Below are 21,813 nucleotides of genomic sequence, written 5' to 3' on the forward strand. Positions count from 1 at the left end.
CTTTTTGGAGCCTTATCTGCCCTCCTGCACATTTGCGTCAGCAGAATAGCATGTTACGAATAGATATTTTGCACCATACAAAGGGCTTTATAACTTATGTAACGTAGCACAATGACAATGTAAACAACGCTAATGATGCTTGGACGCCTCTGAACTCAGCTGGTATCAAGGGTCGACCCTCCCACGTGATGAAAGGCTCAAGAATGGAGTCGGAACAGGCTATGAGAAATTGTAAAATTTACCAGAAGCGCCAGTTTACTCCAAACAGTCGACCTTGGTTATTTCTAGGTAAATAACCGAACTATCAAAACCTTCTCGGATAATCGCTTTGGGATCCCACGCTGTGCACGGGACCGCAGCCAATATCTAGTCGGGTACCTGGGGATGCGATGGGAGAGCGAGTACCGCAGAGATGATGCGTTTTGTACTGGATTGCTTGCGGACGCCAAGGCAACGGGCACCGTGCAGTGAGAGGTTGGTACTGGGATAACGATGATGGATCAGGAAAAGCTTAGTTGACGATAATCTCCTTTTCTACATTGACCTATCATCCATAATAGAGCGAGGTCATGTTTAAGGTTAACGGTTTACCCCTGTATGCAATTTCAACAATCCTGTTGTGAAGAGATGTTTTTTTTTAATGAATGACCAGTATGAGGCACTAAAGCGGGGATGTTTAATATCTTCTCATTGATCGCTGGTCCATGAATGCAATACATTATATTCATCGACATGCACCAACAATAAAATATAGCCTATTTTAGACAGACAGACAGCAATTGGTTAACTGGTTAATTTTCAACTGATTGTAATTAATACAATTCTAAAATGGAATTCTTGATCGTCTCCCCAGAAATATAAATTTAAGCAAATCATTTCACAAATGTACACCTATATGGAATAGGTCTATATAGCAGGTTGGGCTATTTCCTATTGAGTATAATAAATAGCCTTTTACATTCACCTGTACACTCATTCATTTTTCATTGCTATTTAAAATGATCATTTGTATACTGTATGATATTTATTGAAGAAAAAAAACGGTGCAGTACAACATTTACTGGTGCAAATGTTTATTAAAGTACCGTATTCTATAAAACTAGGTAGGTACGAGTCTTCAAGTGAGGCCTCCCTTAACACATAGTGTTGCATTGACACTGCAGTCATATTGATATTACAGTCATTCTCAAACGAGGCTGTTTTAATTTAGAGCCCTCTGAGCCCTGAGATTTTCACTGGGCTTAGCCCCTTCCTCTAGCCCCTTCCTCTAGCCCCTTCATCTAGCCCCTTCCTCTGGCCCCTTCCTCTAGCCCCTTCCTCTAGCCCCTTCCTCTGGCCCCTTCCTCTAGCCCCTTCCTCTAGCCCCTTCCTCTAGCCCCTTCCTCTGGCCCCTTCCTCTAACCCCTTCCTCTAGCCCCTTCCTCTGGCCCCTTCCTCTAGCCCCTTCCTCTGGCCCCTTCCTCTGGCCCCTTCCTCTATCCCCTTCCTCTAGCCCCTTCCTCTGGCCCCTTCCTCTAACCCCTTCCTCTAGCCCCTTCCTCTAGCCCCTTCCTCTGGCCCCTTCCTCTAACCCCTTCCTCTAGCCCCTTCCTCTGGCCCCTTCCTCTAACCCCTTCCTCTAGCCCCTTCCTCTGGCCCCTTCCTCTAGCCCCTTCCTCTAGCCCCTTCCTCTGGCCCCTTCCTCTAGCCCCTTCCTCTAGCCCCTTCCTCTAGCCCCTTCCTCTGGCCCCTTCCTCTAGCCCCTTCCTCTAGCCCCTTCCTCTGGCCCCTTCCTCTAGCCCCTTCCTCTATCCCCTTCCTCTAGCCCCTTCCTCTGGCCCCTTCCTCTAACCCCTTCCTCTAGCCCCTTCCTCTAGCCCCTTCCTCTGGCCCCTTCCTCTAACCCCTTCCTCTAGCCCCTTCCTCTGGCCCCTTCCTCTAACCCCTTCCTCTAGCCCCTTCCTCTGGCCCCTTCCTCTAGCCCCTTCCTCTAGCCCCTTCCTCTGGCCCCTTCCTCTAGCCCCTTCCTCTAGCCCCTTCCTCTAGCCCCTTCCTCTGGCCCCTTCCTCTAACCCCTTCCTCTAACCCCTTCCTCTAACCCCTTCCTCTAGCCCATTCCTCTGGCCCCTTCCTCTAGCCCCTTCCTCTGGCCCCTTCCTCTAACCCCTTCCTCTAGCCCATTCCTCTGGCCCCTTCCTCTAGCCCCTTCCTCTAGCCCATTCCTCTGCAGGTTGGAGCAAACAGTAATTTGCATAGAGAGACAACAGGGATAATACAATGTAACACAGTGCTGTGATATTAACTTAGCTTTGTTAGATACATTCTGAATCAAGGAAATGGTTAATGAACAAGTAATGCCTCTCATACTGTGGTTTGACAGCATGTTCTTGAGGAATGGCACATTCCCATTATTTCTTATGATTGTTAACCCTTCACGGTGCTGAATCAGGTATGGGGGGATGACGGATAGTGTTTTGAGAGGGGAGGTGAAGGGAGGAGAATCATAATATGAGAGGGGGACGATAGGGGGAGGAGAATGATAGTATGAGAGGAGGAAGATAGGGGGAGGAGGAGGTAGTTAATACTCCTGTCATGGATGGACAACCCTCCCTCTCTGACTCATTCTCCATCTACATGCAACCCCTCTGCACAAGCTTAGTTGGTACATTCTCACTCTCTGTCTCCCCTTCTCCCCTCCCTCTTTTATTGCCTGGTGCCCATACATACACACAACACACACACAGCCTGCCTCAGTTTCCATATGCACCGTCTGTTTGACTGACAGACTAATGAGAATGGATAGAGTGGGGATGGAGGCTGGGGAAGAGGGGAAGGGAGAAGGGGGAGGTGGAGATGAAGGTAAGGGGGGATGGTTAGGTGCAGCATCAGTTTCATCCCTCCTTAAACATTCCTGTCTTCTCTGCTGGTCCCCCAGGGACAAGGACTTTGTGGAACAGGACGAGTGTGTTGCTCGGAAGACTGGAGAAATCAGAGTAAGGCCACACGTTTCCTATTACATTCCCACAGTGTGCGCGTGTGTGTGTGCGCGCGTGTGTGAGCGCACGTCTGACTGTTCACGTCTGTGTGCGCATCTGTGTGCGCTCTCATGTTTCACTGCCTACAGCAAGGTGTACGTGTTATGTGCGAGCCTGATCAGGATATGCAGGGTTTCTAATGGCACCTTACATGAGCATACAGTACTGTACGGAGCAGGTCTCTTAGCTGAGAGTCTTCTGTGTTGTCATGTTGTTCTGTGTGTGAAGATTGAGGAAGGCGTGCACAGATTAAAGTACAGGTATTAGTAATCCTTTAGGGAATCGCTAGGCTTAAATATGCAGATTCCCTTTGACATATCTCCAAATCCTTTTCTCTATCGCGCCTTCCTTTTGGAGCAGGCGAGCTCTGCATTTACAGAGGACCATCTGGCCATGAGAATACAGATCGTGTCTACTGGTGTCCTTCAGCGTCATAGGAATGCCCATCCCAGCATCATAGGAAAGACTGTCATTATTTCAACTACAGTACACTGTGAACATTTTGCGTGCACCGCTACCTGTCGAGATGTCAATGTGTGAGATTCTATTTTTGTAACCCGGCAACAACCTGGGATGGAGCTCTGTATCCCCCGGCAACAGCATCTCTTTGACTACCGAGAGGTGGCCTCGACATGATCTCACCCAAAACTGATTTCCTGTCTCTCAGCTAGTGGTATTATTAAAATATGACTGTTGCAAATGTCTATGCTACTGGGCTTGTATTCTAAAGGGAATGCTGATCTAGGATCAGGTCTTTGGGAATACAGGCCCTGATCCGCTGTGTTTTCCTGCTGTCAAATAGCTACAACGTCACAGTGCAGAATGAACTACTTTGTGCATAAATGGTAGTAGATGCATGATAGATGCATTGTAGCATTATGAAGGCTACTCAAGTGAATTATTAAGTGCCCTTCCATCCAAGGTAGCAACTTGACGTTGGGAAAATGTCCGATTTGTTTAGCAAGATTGCAAGTTGGCCTAAAATTGTCCCTGTGTTAGCTTGCTATCTGGGATGATTCCCCAAAATATCACAACTTGATCCCCTAGTGACATCTTTTAGGACCTTGAGCAGAAGGGCTGAAATCCTTTCCAGACAATAGCCAACTGTCAGGATGAGCTGTGCATATTGAGCCTGAGTGAAACAGCTCTCTCATGGTTTATGCAGGTCTGAGTCACTACAGCGAGATTTTATTTCTCTCTTTACTTTGCTTTACTTCGCTCACTATAATGCTCTTTAGACTTTCCAGCTAAAAACAGAATCCAGCAGTTGAAGGGTTGAAAGTGCCTGTGAATATAAAGTCATTTATCTGCGTTAGTACAGCACATTGTCTGTCATTCATAACACCTCTCGCACTAGTGTATCGACAAGCTCATTATCAGAATACCATGCATATAGAGCCCTGGATACTCGCTAGGAAAGTGCCTCAAGCATTGCTTGAACTTTGGCTCTTACACTACCCTCCCCCTCTCTCTCTCTCTCTCTCTCTCTCTCTCTCTCTCTCTCTCTCTCTCTCTCTCTCTCTCTCTCTCTCTCTCTCTCCCTCTCTCTCTCAATTCAATTCAATTCAATTCAAGGGGCTTTATTGGCATGGGAAACATGTGTTAACATTGCCAAAGCAAGTGAGGTAGATAATACACAAAAGTGAAATAAACAATACAAATTAACAGTAAACATTACACATACAGAAGTTTCAAAACAAGAAAGACATTACAAATGTCATATTATATATATACAGTGTTGTAACAATGTACAAATGGTTAAAGCACACAAGTTAAAATAAATAAGCATAAATATGGGTTGTATTTACAATGGTGTTTGTTTGTTCTCTCTCTCTCTCCCCCTCTCGCACTCCTCTCCTTCCCACTTCCCTTTCTATTTCTGCCCATCCCCCTCTTTCTTGGCAGTTTTCCCTCCAGTCAGTTAGATGTCTAATCATTCCTCTTTTTAGAATGGAGATCAGGTTGAATACTGCTGTGTAAAATTAATGGAAAAGCATCACTCCAAGTAAGCCTTATTTCTGCAGTGAAAGGGACTTTGAGTAGCTGTCTGTCTCTAGCCTCTATCTCCTCAGATTTTCAGTAACCACTGATCTCTCTCTCTCTCTCTCTCTCTCTCTCTCTCTCTCTCTCTCTCTCTCTCTCTCTCTCTCCCCCCCTCCCTCCCTCCCTCCCTCCCTCCCTTCCCTGCTCTCTCTGCCACTGCTGCCTCTACTCCATCTGCTCCTACTGTCACTCCATCTTTCCCACCCCTCTCCATCTGGCCCTTGTTTCTTTCTCTCTCTCACACTCTCTCCCCATTCCCTCTCTATCTGGTCCTGCTTTCTTTGAATCTGTCCACGTGTCCTTCCATTCTTTCCACCCCTCCATTCTCGCTCTGCTCCATCTGCCCCTGCTGTCCCTCCATCTCTCCCTCTCTTCATCTCTCCACTCCTCCATCCATCCCTCCCTCCACCTGCCTGTGTGTTCCACCCCACCAGGACCTGCAGGATGCCGTGCAGCAGGAGGGCATTGAGCTGGAGGAGCAGCGGGGAGACCGCCGGGAGCTGGAGGAGACCCTGGAGAAGCTGGAGCAGCACAGGATGGAGCTGGAGGACCAGCTCAAACTGACCAGGCTGGAGTGCGTCCAAGAGAGCCAGCAGGTGAGACACACACAGAGATAACAGCTGCTATGGCTGCTCTTAGGAGGGAATTCAGACTTAAGTTGCACACATGTAAATTGAATTGAATTCCCTTTTCATGCTCTTTTCTCTCTACGCGTATTCTGACCTTGAACTTAAACATGCCAGCAAGTTATACGTTTGTGTGGCAGAGGTGTGTCAGTAATACCAACATACATAACAACTGTCACTTTAGTGTTAGTTGCCTTCAATTTGTAGCCTACATTTTACATCTCATTACATCATTAGTTTACCTTTCTTTCCTCTGACACGTCCGTGGGGTTGTTCCTGAGGGTCGCGAGCAATAGTGGATCATATGAAGCTAATGTTCTAACAAGTTGTGCAATCATTTGAGACATGTAGCCTATTTGAATCCTTATGGAACGCAGACCATACGTAGCAGTATGCACGGTTCACGACGACTGGACTGTTGTCATCACAGTTCCATGATTAGCGAAGGTAGATTTGTAGATAGGTATAGATTTATATATGTTCAACCCATATTGTAGCCTTTTCTCACCTTCCAATTTTTCATGGATTGAAAAACTGAATATGGCAACTTTCAGGATGAATCAAACCACTGTCTTTTTGATTCACCAATATACACTACATATACAAAAGTATGTGGACACCCCTTCAAATTATTGGATTCGACTATTTCAGCCACACTCATTGCTGACAGGTGTATAAAATTGAGCACACCGCCATGCAATCTCCATAGACAAACATTGGCAGCAGAATGGCCTTACTGAAGAGCTCAGTGACTTTCAACATGGCACTGTCATAGGATTCCACCTTTCCAACAAGTCAGTTCGTCAAATTTCTGCCCTGCTAGAGCTGCCCTGGTCAACTGTAAGTGCTGTTATTGTGAAGTGGAAACGTCTAGGAGCAAGCTCACAGAACGGGATTGCCGAGTGCTGAAGTGTGTAGCGCGTAAAAATCGCCTGTCCTCGGTTGCAACACTTACTACAGAGTTCAAAACTGCGTCTGGAAGCAGTGTCAGCACAATAACTGTTTGTCAGGAGCTTCGTTAAATGGGTTTCCATGGCCGAGCATCTGCACACAAGCCTAAGATCAACATGCGCAATGCCAAGCGTCGGCTGAAATGCGTTCTCTGGAGTGATGAATCATGCTTCACCATCTGGCAGTCTGACGGACGAATCTGGGTTTGACAGATGCCAGGAGAACGCTACCTTCCCCATCTGTAAAATTTGGTGGAGGAGGAATAATGGTCTGGGGCTGTTTTTCATGGTTTGGGCTAGGCCCCTTAGTTGCAGTGCAGGGAAATCTTAACTCTACAGCATACAATGACATTCTAGACAATTCTGTGCTTAAAACCTTGTGGCAACAGTTTGGGGAGGGCCCTTTTCTGTTTCAGCATGACAATGCACCCATGCACAAAGCGAGGTCCATACAGAAATTGTTTGTTGAGATCGGTGTGGAAGAACTTGACTTGCCTGCACAGAGCCCTGACCTCAACCCCATCGAACACCTTTGAGAAGAATTGGAACGCCGACTGCGAGCCAGGCCTAATCACCCAACATCAGTGCCCGACCTCACTAATGCACTTGTGGCTGAATGAAAGCAAGTCCCCTCAGCAATGTTCCAACATCAAGTGGAAAGGCTTCCCAGAAGAGTGGAGGTTGTTATAGCAGCAAATTGGGGACCAACTCCATATTAATGCCCATGATTTTGGAATAAGATGTTCGACGAGTCATGTAGTGTATTTTTTGTGTAAAGGCTCTCCATCCCAGCTTTTGCATGATTCATAAAGACTTTCCTAACCTGAATAATCTAGAAGATCAGAGTATATTTTAATCTACCAATTGGTGCTGAAAAAGAGACGAATATGCAAATATTTAGATGACTTTCTTTCAATTGATCCCTAATATTCTGAACTTGTTCACTCGATTCTAGTGAGCCTGTCGAAAATTCCTATTAAAGGAACACAGTATTTAAAGGGATGGTTGAAGATTAACGTACTGAAAACCCTATTGAATGAAACACAACGAGAAAATCCGTTGGCCAACAAATCAGTGCGCGCAAGGGAGTAACACCTGTCTGAATCAGCCTCTTACTGAATGAAACATAACAAGTACTGTTTTTATGAGTGAATGGTCATTTGCATCAGTAAAAGTTTATTCCATATTTTCATCTGTGCTCTGTTGGAGAGGACACTGAACAACAAACCATAGACAGATTTGGAGCTGGATTCAATGCATAGCGCTGAAGATTAGCTTTGTAGCGCAGTTGAAATGGAAGGTTTCAATTGTTAGTGAACGCAATCTCGGTAAACATTGCCTTTAAATTACAATCACACCACAAAGCTTATCTTCAGCACTACAGATTGAATCCAGTCCTTAGTTGGTTTGTGGTCAGTTCAAACCTATTCTCCAATCTTCAAATGAATAAAGATTATATTCATCCATGTTATTATTGCTACCCTTTCACGGCTCCCACGTTATCTCCCTCTGACTCTGCTGTCTCCTCCTCTGTCCCACTTCTTCCCTCCTTACAGATTCTTTCCCTGCAGGCGGAGGAGGTGGCCCGGGAAACAAAGGTGGAGGAGTATGAGAGGGAGCTGGCCCGGGCCAGGAGGAAACTCAAACAGCTGAAGATGGAGGTCAGACGGGCCCAGGGGAAGGTGGAGGAGGCGGGCGAACGCACCATCCCTCTGGAGGAGTCCATCAGCCAATCATATGAGGAGATTTTACAGGTGGACGTGTCTTTAGTTGAAGACCCATCCCTTCCAAATATATCCCACTCTGGTTATGAACTCATTGTCCTTCCAGAAATACCTGCTATGGAAGGATTGGATTGATGACAGCATTACAATAGGGTAGTCTTTCATGAGTTCATTGATCCAGTACTGCAGTCATCAAAAGGGTCAGTGGTCACAAAAAACAGAGAACAAGCCCTGGGCTATGGTCACAAGGGAGAGTATTCGAGCTTGTAAAGCCCATTAAGAGAATTGGACCATGGCCTCTGATTTTTCCTGCCACTGTGTCTCCTGCTATTCTCCTCATGTGGCAACTGGAACCCTTGAAGTAAGATAGCCTCTAGGGTTTCCTAGAATGCCAGGATGCAGAGCGAATATAAGAATATGGTATCAGGCTACAGTATATGTGGGTGTGACCGACTGAGGTTGAAACCCAAGTCTCCTCTGTGTTAGCCCGCTGAGCTAAAGCTTCAGGTCTCAGGCGAAGGTACTCCAAACCACCTCTGTTACATGAGAATACTAATATAAAGCGGTTCAGTCAGACCGGCAGGGGGTGGGGATTCATTGTTATTTCAGTCCCCTGCTGACAGGTGATTAATGTGTAGCCTTCATCATGCCCCCCCAGTGTATTGATCTGTGTTGTCACAGGACTGGAGAGTGAAGAGGCTGGTCACATCGATCCGTTGTGTGTGTTATTGATCCTCCATGTTGATTTTTGTTCCTTTTAATCATTCTGTCTCGTGAGAAAAAGCCTTGAAGCTGTAGTGGACCGATATTTAATATCAGCTGGGTTTCTTTTGTTTGCTGATGATGTACCAGACGTAATCTTTAAGTAGATAACAGTCATTGATTCAGGAAGAGTTCAAAAGGTCTATTTTATTGGATAAAGACAAGCACAAGGTCTTTGAATAGCCATGTGCCTAGCACTCAAGCCCAACCACTTACTTACTTGGTCTTTACCGTGCCAAGTGGAGCATAAGGCCTGCCCCCATCTCTTACTGTTCTGGGCAAAGCTAACACATGCATAGACTTCTCTAAGATGTACAATACCAGTCAAAGGTTTGGACACACCTACTCCTTCAAGGGTTTTTCTTTATTTTGACTATTTTCTACATTGTAGAATAATAGTGAAGACATCAAAACTATGCAATAACAAATATGGAATCATGTAGTAACCAAATATATTTTATATTTGTGATTCTTCAAAGTAGCCACCCTTTGCCTTGATGACAGCTTTGCACACTCATGGTACTATATTTCTTTTTTGGTTACTACATGATTCCATATATGTTATTTCATAGTTTTGATGTCTTCACTATTATTCTACAATGTAGGAAATCGTAAAAAATAAAGAAAAACCCTTGAATGAATAGGTGTTTCCAAACTTTTGACTGGTAATCTATATATATGACAAATAATTAATTTAGTCGATGACTGCTGTGGACTAGGAGGAGCAGACGCTCAGTATACTGAGTGGGGAGCGGACGGGAGATGCAACACTGCCAGACCACCAGCAGGTGGAGCCAATCGACACATCCCCCAGCAGCCTCAGGACAGAGGACGGAACTCTTGACGTCCCCGCTGTACCAGCCAGGTCATGGGGCAGGAGCCAATCACTGCCTGTTTACGCTGAAATCCTGGTATGTTTCATACAAAAGTGTTTAAATCCCACATGATGTCCATCAAACCCATTAAACTTGGGATAGCTTGAATTATGGGTCCTACGGGCTTTGAAATGAGTTGCCTATTCTCTCTTTTCACAGGCAAACCTTGGGTGTGCGGCTCGCGCTAAGAACGGATTGGCTGATACACAAGAAGAGGAGGAGGAGACAATTACACCAAGCACACCAAAGGTATGGCTACCGTATTACCTCAGTGTAATGTACTGTAAACCAAAAATAATTTTGAAGAGACTGGATGTATGAGGAAAACTCCCTTAAACTGTGAGAAATGTTTAACCTATACCTCTCTAGCAGAAGGATAAGGGAGAAAAGGAAGAGAAAATGGAGGACGAAGAAAAGATTTCCCAAACACGATCCACCAGTAGCATAGCAGTCGAAGAGCTCGACTTCTACCACCCTGACCCCTTCATTCACTGTGAATCTGAACGTGAGTATCTATCTGTTCCATATGATTTGATGATGATGATTATGGTGGTGGTGATGATGATGGGGATGATGATTCTTTTCTTTTTGCAGATTACCTTTTCAAAGATGACGACCTCTTTGCCAAAACGGATAAATCTGGTGAGTGAAGTTCATATCTAAAACTTTGACAATCTGATTGATTATAATGATACGCTAGAGCATTATCCAGGCCTCTAATTCTGTTTGCGACTGATCCTTTATCGTAGATGATGACCCGTTCAAAGGCACGGACCCCTTCGCTGCAGACATCCTCTTTCCAGAGGGGTCAGAGGAGCCCTATCCCTCCACTGATCCGGACACCCGCTTGGAACCTGGATCTAACGACGAGACAGACAACAGCCTCTCCTGCGCTGAGAACAAAGCCTCCACCGGCACCCAGTGCTTCGAGTCCGAGTTCCCCGACGAGGACGAATCCAGCGACATAGAAATCAGTTACAGCAGGGAGGATCTGGACACTGTTCACACGGACGCTGTTGAACTCTCCTTCGTTGAGCCCCAAACCTTGATCATGACCGAACGCTTAGGTTTCAAGCCCATCTACGCAGCTCAAACTTGTTCCTTGGAAACTGAATTAGATGACGCAGATGAACCCGGCGTAGCTTCTGGGCGCGAACCCTTCAGTCAAGCATCCAGGGCCAACACCTGGGCTGCTGGACCTAACTTCTCCACCGAATCTGACCCCAATGGATACGAGTTTGACATCAACGCAGTATCCCCTCCTTCCGACATAGAAGAGATTGACATCACTCTTGGATCTATACCAGTTGACTTTGACCTGGTGCCACCTGGGTACGACTCCGTGGAACCCAGCAACCCTGTTGGGATTCAGGCTTGTGACTCAGAACCTGCCGGAACAGGTGGATGCGACCTTCCTGAACCCAGCCCTCCTGTACCAACCCGCCCGGTCCGTCCACCTAGACGCCTCAAAGCGGGAGCGTCGGCTGACCTTGTAGAAGAGCCAGACACTCCCAAAGCTGAAGGCTGTGATCCAGGTTCTTCCAACCCCTCTGCTGATTCAGAGCTGGACAGTGCTATCGGGATGGACCCTCTTACCAGCTCAGCTGAACACAACAGTAAATTCAGCTTCGGCAACAACAGTTTTGAGCTGAACTACGAGCCCAACTACGAGCCCAGTAGTCAAACCTCGTACAACTATGGATTTAAACTCAGCCCCGAACACCACAGCGAAGAGATCCTAGATCCTTTTGCCGCTGAACTCAGCGATGAAGAAGCTGACAACCAAGCCTCATTTGATCCTTACGAATTTGAGCCTACTGCTCAATCTGAGAACCAAGACGTGTTCGACCCTTACGGGTTTGGACATACATCTCATGCCACCGACCGAGACACATTTGACCCCTATGGTTTCAAACTCTTAAGTTTTGAGACTGACAACCAATCTATCGTCGACTTACACAGCAGCGATGATACAAACCTTGAAGACAACAATAACACAAACACAAGGGACTCCTTTAGCTTCGATTTCAGTAACGCTGCTTCAATGGACCCCTATAGTTCAGAACCCAATAATACTGCAACAATGGATCTCCTTGGTCTGGAACTCAGCAGAGCCAACAGTGTTGCTGAGTCAGACTGTAACAATCCTACAGTGTCTGACCCATTAGGAACAGTACAAACTATGGCAGCTGGAAGCAACCTACTGGACCTGGACCTTGTGTTTGGAAGCAGTAGTTATAGTGATAACCCTGAAGTCGCCACTGACCTCTACCCCTGTGAGTCTAGACCGGGAAACCCCGCTGGTCCAAACAACTTTCAATTCAGAGTGAGAGACACCGCCCACTCCGAGTCTGTAGACACCGTTTCTGACTGGACGACTGCTAAGGTCAGTGGCTCTTCTGTTGTTTGACACTCTGTGGACATGTGTGTTCTGGATGTGTGTGTGTGTTTAATGTATAGTTGTGTATGTGGTGTACTGTAAGGGGGTGTGTGTAGCTGTGGGTTTGTGTGCAAGCATGGATGTGTGTGTGTGTGTGTGTGTGTGTGTGTGTGTGTGTGTGTGTGTGTGTGTGTGTGTGTGTGTGTGTGTGTGTGTGCATGTGTGAATATTTTACTGTTTACGATCCAGTGACAGTAACTTTAACTATCATTTGTATTCTTGCCTCACAGACCAACTCCAGGGAATCCTTGTCCTTTGGCCCAGTCAAACCCCGCACACACAGCCTGGACAAATGAACCATTCCCTGGAAGGAAGACACCAGTGTGGCCATGACTGCAGTACAGTACAACAATGGGGAAGTAGATGGAAGGATATGAAGCAAAGGCGGGAATGAGAGTCTCTTTTCTCCAAGCTGGCATGATTCACCTTGACCCCTAGTCAAGGGTTGCAACATTGCATTGATTTGAATGTGATTGATATGTTCATTGAAAATCATAATTTGATGATTCTAAGTTGAGTTATTAATTGCTGATGGTTGCTTTGCAGTTATACGACCTTGGTTTGTTCTACACCCTGTTAAAGTTGCAATACAGTATTGAATCTGGGACCAAATGCAGTAGGTTCTCAGAGGTGAGAACATACAATTCCACATCCCTAAGACCTCGAGTTTGAATTGCATGAAAACAAAAGGATTTATTATCCTGAAACTCGTCAACCATCCATCCTTTATCCGATATACAGTATATGAGGTGCCAAGGGATAGGGAAAAGGATGGAGTGAATAGTTTGGAGTTGAGCTGTCTGCAAATACAACTGATTACTTTTGAGGGAGGTGAGAAAACCAGGTTGGTAGAATGCAGGGTCTGAGCAGTTTTGTGTTCAATTTTATTAGTCAACTGATAATTAATAAGTAAAGCCAATTGTGGCCAATACAAATTGTTACATAACAGTTTAACATCCCTTGGACCTTCCACAACCGGATTTGCACTGTCCTGGTTGACTATATTCTAACTACCAATGTGACATAGCGCGAGCCAAGCCAGAACAACTACATGTATATACATCGGTATGTACTTTCTCAGACTGCCTGGGCCAGTAATACATAGATCAATTTAGGGGAGTACAAAGTGAGTGAGTGGCTAATCTTTCACACATACTACTGTAAATGAACCGTTCATACAGTGTGCAAATATCCATATAGTTACAAAATGAACTCCCATTTTTGCGTACTGGTACTGCCAACACAACACACCACATGCTTAGTACAAAGTGTCTTTATTGCAGTGATGTGGAATGGCAAAACAAACAAACAGAATGTAATAATCTAGACCCAACTGCATGTAATACACATTCACCATAAGCTACAACGCATAGTCAAATAAATGAAAAATACACTAGCAAACCTGCTCGGTAAAAAAAATATACAAAAAGTCCATTTAATCAACAAAATCTACTTATTTTTACACATACAACATTAAAGAATGTATAGATACTGTACATTGTGTGCATATGCACAATATAAGCCCATGGACGCACAATTTCACCTTGTTTCATACAGTTCTTAATCCATATTTTATCAAAACATAGTTGATACTATACAGAATCAACAAGATATGGCATACAAAAAGCACAAAAGAACCTTCCTGCCACTGAAGGTTGTTCAGAAGCTACAGATGACCTTGTATTGATGTAATCAACTACCATACACCAAAGGCGTCAAATAATAGCGTCACTTTTGATGAGTGGGTATACTTGTATATTCACAGTTCATATTGGTTTCATAAAAACATGTCCATTTACATTTAAAAGAACTTGTGTTCTTCAGCAAATAACTCTATAACGAGACACTCCTCATTGACTGTCTAGCAATATTTTGCATGCTTACTTAGAATTAGAACATTAATAGACAATAGACATGTAGCGACTGAGGACAACAGATCTATCCTTATTCAACTTTTATCTACTGTAGACTCATGGAGTAACCGCTCTAATGGAAATACGTGTTCTCAAAAGATGGAAGGCAGGCAGAACGAGGCGCGATCAGGTGGGACCATTCTAGCCAAAGAGGGCAGATGCGCGTTTGAACAACAGGCCATAGAGATGGAGGACTCATCTTTGTATCTGTGCCATTATAGCATCAGGGTTACATCTCCATTTTAAAGTAGTACATTTTCTTCATTAGTTGATTGCTCCCAACTCAGAAATCCCCACCCAGTTGACTACTTTAAAATGGTGGAAGCCCTCAATTGCAATGTCCATGCTAAAACAGGTGATACCCATGATAAGAACTACATCTCTCTCTATAACAGCAGGCACAACTCGATATAAAAGCTATTTATTTATATTTTCCGAAGTTGCCGTAATGTCACGAGAATCCACTTACGTCAGTGCATTCGTAACAACCGTATCATTGCAAAACTTATATTCAATCAAATAAGCCTCACGTAGCTAACTAGTTAAATTTTTTTGTTGACCAAATTCGACACTCATTGACCTCCATACAAAAATTCCTCACTTTGTGGGCTTATTTTCGTGGAACGATATTGGGCGGAGTAAAACCTCTCGCTTCGCCTCTTCCGGTCTGATACTGTATGATTGATTAGGAGATGCATCAAAATGCTAGTCATGTCTTCATTTGAAATGTCAGACTGCCACGAATAACACTGTTGCAGTTTTAGTGTCTTTCCCTCTGCCCACAAACCAAGAAGAATACTTGTACAACATTCCAAGCTAAAGCCCCCTAAAGTACATTGTCCCTATAGGTTTACAGACATTGTACACTCAGCTACTGATAGCAGTAGAAAAGGCATCCCTTAAATATTTTGTCCCAAATAGAGTAACACGTACTCAGTGAAAGGTATAGAAGAGATGACAGTTGCACTTTCTTTTACAATCTTTACTTAGAGAATACTACGTTGAACCTGGGGTCAAATACGTAAGCTGTACTTGATTCAGTTTGCCAGACGGCTAACTCAAAGCTAAAACAAGCACATGACAAAGTATTTGACATATATATATATATATTTGTCCCAAGAGCTGTGGAATACTGTGATATACAAAACTCTTCATTTGGACCGTAGTGACATTTCCAATTACTGTAAATGGTAGCACACTTCTGATTGGATCCCATTACCAGAGTGAAGTAAGGATAAATACATTGTATAGATTTACACATGTATTACGTCACAAGTACTTGATGATAGTTCACCAACCCATATCAATGCTTTACACCACACAACGTTCAAGGGTATTAATTCAACATAGTGCATCGCCTCTAGGCCATCGTTCAACCAATCAAATCATAATAATTCTACCCGCCATCCAATCAACAACTGAGGACATACCAACTTCCTGAAGCAGTCTTAATACTTGTACATTCCTGTCCGTTGACAAGCTCCCCACTTGGACATAGTGGAACTGTATCTGTTCCTTCTGCCGACCACCTGGGTCTCGGTTCTAGGTCACAGTTCTAGGTCAAGAGTGGTTGGACGGTCGCGCACAGCTAACAAGTAACCCCAGACACCATACTGCCACAATCTGCCAGTTGTCCATGGTCAAATCATGGTCAGATCAGTGAGGGGTGTAGACTAGTGCGGTCCTCAAAAAGAGAAGAGTACAGGGGTTAGCCTAGGCTTGGTTGTCCCACCTCTGTTCTAGGCTTTGTCCTTGCGCTTCAGCTTGTTGACCTTCTTGGCTCCACCATTCTTGTTGATTAGCTTCATGACTTTCTCCTTGTGGTCCAGCACCTTCATCATGGTGTCTCTAGCCTCAGTGATCTGGTCCATCACCAGCTTACAGCGCTGCATGTTACCCTGGGGAAAGGGGAGGGAGAGACAATTCAAAATGGCTGACTGACATTCATAACAAAGACGAGGCCCAGGTAGAATTTCCCTCGAGTCCTCAGAAATGGTATAAAGCTGCCTGTGGAATTGATCAAAACCAGACCAAATACTGATACATGGCGGCATGCCTGGTTATAATAGTGTGTAGTAGTAGTGTTTATGCGAATAGCGAGTTCTTAGATATTGTAAACTTGTGGTCAGTCAGATAGTGATGAGAAAACGTATGGGGTTTGTAGGCTATAACTAGGTCCTAGAGTCTTTCCTGGTTAGGTCACGTGGTCTGAGAAAACTCTGTTCCTACCCATGAGCAGCAGACGTGCATGGATTTATTTGTAAAAGCTGTGTTGTCGTGTGTTTGACCTCTGACCTGTATGAGCTCATTGATACGGTGCAGGTCATCATCCGACCCGGCCTTCTTCTTTGGGATCAGACCCTCTTGGAGGGTCGTGAGGCGGCTGTACACGTCATGCTCCAGATTAGTCTAACGATAGAGAGGAGACGTATAAAGACCAACACCACAACTGACTTATTCAGGAGGACAAGTATCTTGTTCTAAGAAGATCTAGTTTTAAACCCACTTCATTGTCTTCCGACAGCTACGTCATAAGGTGATGCCCAGTGCAGACGGTCGTCGCTCTCTGACGCGAGACAACGAGATCCACTTGGGTACAATTTAAGTGTAATCCATTTTCGCTCCACCTCCAAATTCATAACTCTTAAGTTGTCTTTTCATAGTGCTTAAAAGTTGACAGCACTGAGTAACTGTACTCTCTATTATACAAAGATCATTGTAAAATGGAAGTAGTGTTTCTCTCACCAGCTGCATGAGCTGTGCAGCACACAGGTGCATCTTCCAGCCCTGCGCTCTGCACACCACCCCTTTCTGATTGGCTACGTCCTGCAGGGTGCCCTTCTTCTCCTCTGAAACCATGACAACGCACCATTAAAGCCATATTATAATACAGTAATACCTTCAACAACACACACCATTAAGCTATTTAACTATAACTAGGGTCAGGAGTTTTTCCTGGTCAAATTACATGGCAGGGATAAACTCCAGGCCCTATTCATGTAATGTGTGTGCTATGAAAGTGACTGGTCATTTGCTAGCAAGGTAAATAGCATTTCCCTGATTAGCATTTTGTGACGTCTCCAAAAACGTTAAGTCAAATGACACTCGCTTTCATACCTTCCAGTTTGGCTTCACAGTGCACATAGCACAAGAAAAGTTGTCCTCTTGATGTGTGTGTGTGTGTGTGTGTGTGTGATTTCTAAATGTTTTGCTATGTATGCATCTTACCATCTGGTGAGTATAATAACCTTGTGTGATGTTGTTGTAATAATTGTTGTGTAATTTAGTTGTCCAAACAAAATAATGAATAAACAATTCAACATCAAAAAGCATCTAGAGCATCACTGCCATTTCAGTCCTCAATAAGCACATTTCAGACCCATAATACAATTTCAGTCCCCCCAAAAAGTGAATTTCAGTCTCTCGAAAAGCACATTTTATAATATAAATTTAGTTTTTAGTTAATTTAATTGCAAAATAGAAAGACAGTTTTTAGTTTTTACACAGTAAAAAAGAATACGTGCAGGAGGGGGAAAAAAGCCCAAAAGGGCATGTCGGGAGGCACTCGGCCTCCCAGTGGTCATAAATCACACAGACTAAGCAGTGTAGACAAATAAACAAAATAAATGCAAAATAGGTCAAATAAAATAAAATCGAAGCAGAAAGTCCAACTACTAGGGTGTAGAGCTGTGATGGACAGTAGGTGCCTCAAATGTTTTCAGTACAATGACAGGGATAGCTTGGTATATTCAGGCGGGAGTTCCAGATCATAGGGCCTCTGTAGGTAATTCAGAATGAGTTGTTCTTGAATGTGGGTGACGTAGTGGTTGTCTGTTTCTTGTTAGTAGTTATGGAATTCACGTGGCAGTGAAATAGTTTTTTGAAGAAAGCGGGTAATAAGTGATTTAAGAGCCGTAAACAAATTGAGGAACTTGAAGAGAATTCCTTCAATAAACATTCTGTCCTAGTAGTTTGAAAAGTGGTGATGAAAGGTCTCGAAAACCAGCAGATATGATATATAACGAGCGTTTTAGCAGGGGATAGATTGATAGTAGTTTGGTATGGTGTGTGCTGGTCAATGTGATGTTACAGTCACTGCCGAATGGGAAGATCATTGTGTAGACAGAGCAGTGCTTCGGTTTATGACGTATCGCATTTTGCCAAGTATCCTCGTATTTTTTCTGATCTGATTGTCTTTATGTGTGATTTTAATTTAATTTAAATTGATCCTTTATTTAACTAGGCAAGTCTGTAATTAAGAATTTGTTAACTATGACGGCCTACTGGCGAACAGTCTGCCCCTGAACGGCCTTGTTCAGGGGCAGAACGACAGATTTTTACATTGTCAACTCGGGGATTCGATTCAGCAACCTTTAGGTTACTGGTCCAATGCTCTAACCACTAGGTTACTGGCCCAATGCTCTAACCACTAGGTTACTGGCCCAATGCTCTAACCACTAGGTTACTAGTGGTTTCCATGACAATTCATCATCAATCAAAACACCAAGAAAGAGGGTTGTACAGGCTTGATCAACGGGTATATTATCAATATGGACCCCTATAGAGCCCCACGGTGGACGTGGGGTAAGCCTACATAAAACACAGACCTTATTTTAAGTGTTTCTAAAATCCCTTATGGGAAAAAGTTATGGTGGAAAAACGATTGGAACAATTTCTGTTTTATGGGCATTATGACTCATACTGTGGTCCTCTATATAGTCTGTATTTTCTGTTCTTTGGAATAAATCATATTTGTTTTAGTTTTTTGTTAGAGTCAGTGACAATTTGTTGATTTTAAGCCACTGAGATATATGATATATGATCAGCAAACAATATCTGGGAGAGCACTTTGGATGCTTTGGGCTGATCATTTACACAGATAAAATAATAGGGGTCCAAGTGTTGATCTCTGCGGCACACCACAATTAATCTCTATTTCTTTGAAAATCACATATTGCTTTCTATCCTTTAGATATACCCAGAGAACCAAAGCAGAGATTCTTCATTCACGCCCTAGTTTTAAGTTTTTGTAATAAACTATTATGATTAGGGATGGGTGCAGTTATTCGAACCGGCGTTAGTATTCCATTACTTGGGAAAGTATTAATCTTATTTCAATTTTAAATACAATGATCTGTGTGCCATTGCTACATAGCCTACAAGGATAGACCACTACATTCAAAATATGAATAAAAACAGTGACAGTTATGAGTGTGCCCCATAAAAAAATAGACACCAGTAGTCTACACACCCGTTTCACATAGGTAGCTTGTTGCTCTTGTCAGTCAATCACAGCAGCGCTACAGCGTAGCAAGTGAAGTGGCTGATTTCTTAATCAATGCAAAATGGAATTAAAATTACGGAATTGAGTTGGCTAAATGAGTAGGAGTAGGCTATAATGATCAACCAACAGGTAGGGAGTTGTTTAATATGAATGGAGTTGTTGTTGACAAGTACAGGGAGCGCAGCAAAATAGCCTGAATTAGCCTTGCTACTTTAGTTAGCTAGTTGGCTAATTTAGCTGGCTACTTTAGCTAGCTAGCTAGCTTCTTTCTAACGATTTGATTCAGTCAAGTCAGGCACAACCAGATGGTATGATAGATAACCTATGGCAGCAACAAATTTTGTCTAACTAGCACGAGTTGGTGTAGTCTCTCCCTCCCCCTCTGAACGTACATTTTAACATTCTGGAACATTACATTTAATGGAAACGGTACTGTACTGAACAACCAGTTGAAAAAATAGGAGGGGTTGGGGAACCCTGTCAACATGGCCACTGCCCTTTAAAAGTCACTCATTGCTTCAAGACATACCTCGCCACATCCACCAAAAAGGAGCAAATGTACCATAAAGTCTATTCAAGAACATACAAGAATGTTTGGGGGAAACTTGCCGTTCAGCACAAACCTTTCCGCAATGTAGCAAACGTTCAAGCGAACTGAACGCGCCTCAGCTCTCTCCCGAGTCACGCAAGCAAGTCTCCAAAAACGTTTTTTCTTTAAAGCACATTTTCGGATATCCCCCCCCCCCAAAAAAATCATATTTGAATCAAGAAATACTTTCAAATGCCCATTCCTAGTTTTCAGCAAGATACCTAATGTATGATCTTTGCGATCATTTGCTTTATGTATTTCGTCAATTAAATAGTGAGATTTTCTGAAGCCGTACTGATGTTTGTATAACAGACTTTCCTTGTTAAGATATTTTATTTATCCGTTATATTCAGATTGTTTGTAATTTGTCAAGTTTACTGGATCAGCTTTATGAATCGGAAACAATTTGGGCCATTTTCAGTTCGTCGGGCACAATGCCCTTTGCAAATTATATATAAAAAATGTGGGCAAGAGGTGTGATGATGAAATCAGCCACTTCTTTAGCCAGTTTAACATATAATCTGTTGTGGGTAATTTGGTTGGTGCTTATATTTGTCTTATTTCACACATGTACAAGTGTGTATTAATACGCATGTTTGAATTGGAAATGTTCACATACCCTCGGAGAGTGGGGTCACAGCCAGGATCTGCCATTATCAACAGTGACCCTGGAGCAATTTGGGTTAAGTGCACAGGAGGTTGGTGGCATCTTAATTGGGGAGAACGGGCTCGTGGAAATGGCTGGAGCGGAATGGTATCAAACACATGGTTTCCATTCCAGACATTATTATGAACCGTTCTCCCCTCAACAGCCTCCGGTGGTTAAGTCCCTTGCTCAAGGGCACATCGACAGATTTTTCACCTCGTTGGCTTGGGGATTTGAACTAGCGACCTTTCAGTTATGGGCCCAATACTCTAACCTGTCGCATTTTAGTCCGATTAAGTGCATTTCAGTCCCACAACAAGTTCTTAGAACCCAGAATGTATGAAAATTCATTATAAATACAGTTATGATTGAATGCTATCAATAATAAAGACATTGGTCTGACCTTTGACCCGGATGTCACTGTATCTCTGGAAGTGGTGATAGGCAGCCTTCCAGGGGTTCCTGTAGTGGCGGAGGAGGGTGACCGGGGGGCGAGCACGGGTGGGGACATAACGCACCCCTTCCTCATCTGCAGGGAAGAGAAACGTACAGTGGTCACTTACACAAGGTCAAATATAGAAAATTAGCCTACCGTAACTGCAGCAAACCTACCCTTAACTTGGACAAGTGAATCATGAATAAAGAGGTTGAGTATCTACTTTCTCCTACCTATGTACTCCTTGAGGGGCGACTTGCGTTTCTCGGCCCTCATGCTGAGGGGTCTGGCCAGGACCTTCTCCTCGTCCGTGCTGTTGGTCTCCATCATCTCGCTCTCTTCCGTGGAGATGACATGCTGCTGCTTGCGGGGCTTCTTCCTGGGTGAGGCCCCGGGGGTCACATCCCCACTGGGCATCATGGACAACAATGGGGCACCACCATGAGGCGTGGTGGGACCTGGAGGGTGAGGAGAGAAAGAACTAGGAGATCAATAGCTCATATTCGCAAAG

At 44.0% G+C, this 21,813-nt stretch overlaps 2 protein-coding genes across 4 annotated transcripts in view; one reads left to right on the forward strand and one right to left on the reverse strand.

The window, feature by feature from the left end:
* Window positions 1-17,676, forward strand: LOC139550961 (uncharacterized). Of its 3 annotated transcripts, XM_071362263.1 has the most exons (10): window positions 1-474; window positions 2,915-2,972; window positions 5,492-5,653; window positions 8,190-8,387; window positions 9,839-10,030; window positions 10,154-10,243; window positions 10,364-10,499; window positions 10,589-10,636; window positions 10,744-12,380; window positions 12,665-17,676. In XM_071362263.1, the coding sequence occupies exons 1-10, from the start codon at window positions 413-415 to the stop codon at window positions 12,728-12,730; spliced, it is 2,649 nt and encodes an 882-aa protein (XP_071218364.1). In that variant the 5' UTR covers window positions 1-412; the 3' UTR covers window positions 12,731-17,676. The 3 variants fall into 3 exon arrangements, with proteins under 3 accessions (XP_071218364.1, XP_071218362.1, XP_071218363.1); XM_071362261.1 differs by lacking the exon at window positions 1-474 and having other exon boundaries at window positions 2,760-2,972; XM_071362262.1 differs by lacking the exon at window positions 1-474 and having other exon boundaries at window positions 2,760-2,972; window positions 10,367-10,499.
* The window catches only part of LOC139550960 (histone deacetylase complex subunit SAP130-like), a 23,637-nt gene continuing 15,515 nt past the window's right edge, over window positions 13,692-21,813 (reverse strand). Inside the window, exons 15-19 of the mRNA XM_071362260.1 lie at window positions 21,536-21,760; window positions 21,270-21,395; window positions 17,093-17,196; window positions 16,643-16,756; window positions 13,692-16,245 (exon numbers count right to left, since the gene is read on the reverse strand). Coding sequence (XP_071218361.1) covers window positions 16,087-16,245; window positions 16,643-16,756; window positions 17,093-17,196; window positions 21,270-21,395; window positions 21,536-21,760 — 728 coding nt within the window. The 3' untranslated portion in view covers window positions 13,692-16,086. The remainder of the gene's footprint in view (window positions 16,246-16,642; window positions 16,757-17,092; window positions 17,197-21,269; window positions 21,396-21,535; window positions 21,761-21,813) is intronic.

This window comes from Salvelinus alpinus, chromosome 23 (genome assembly GCF_045679555.1).
Source record: "Salvelinus alpinus chromosome 23, SLU_Salpinus.1, whole genome shotgun sequence".
NCBI classification, from domain to species: Eukaryota; Metazoa; Chordata; class Actinopteri; order Salmoniformes; family Salmonidae; genus Salvelinus; species Salvelinus alpinus.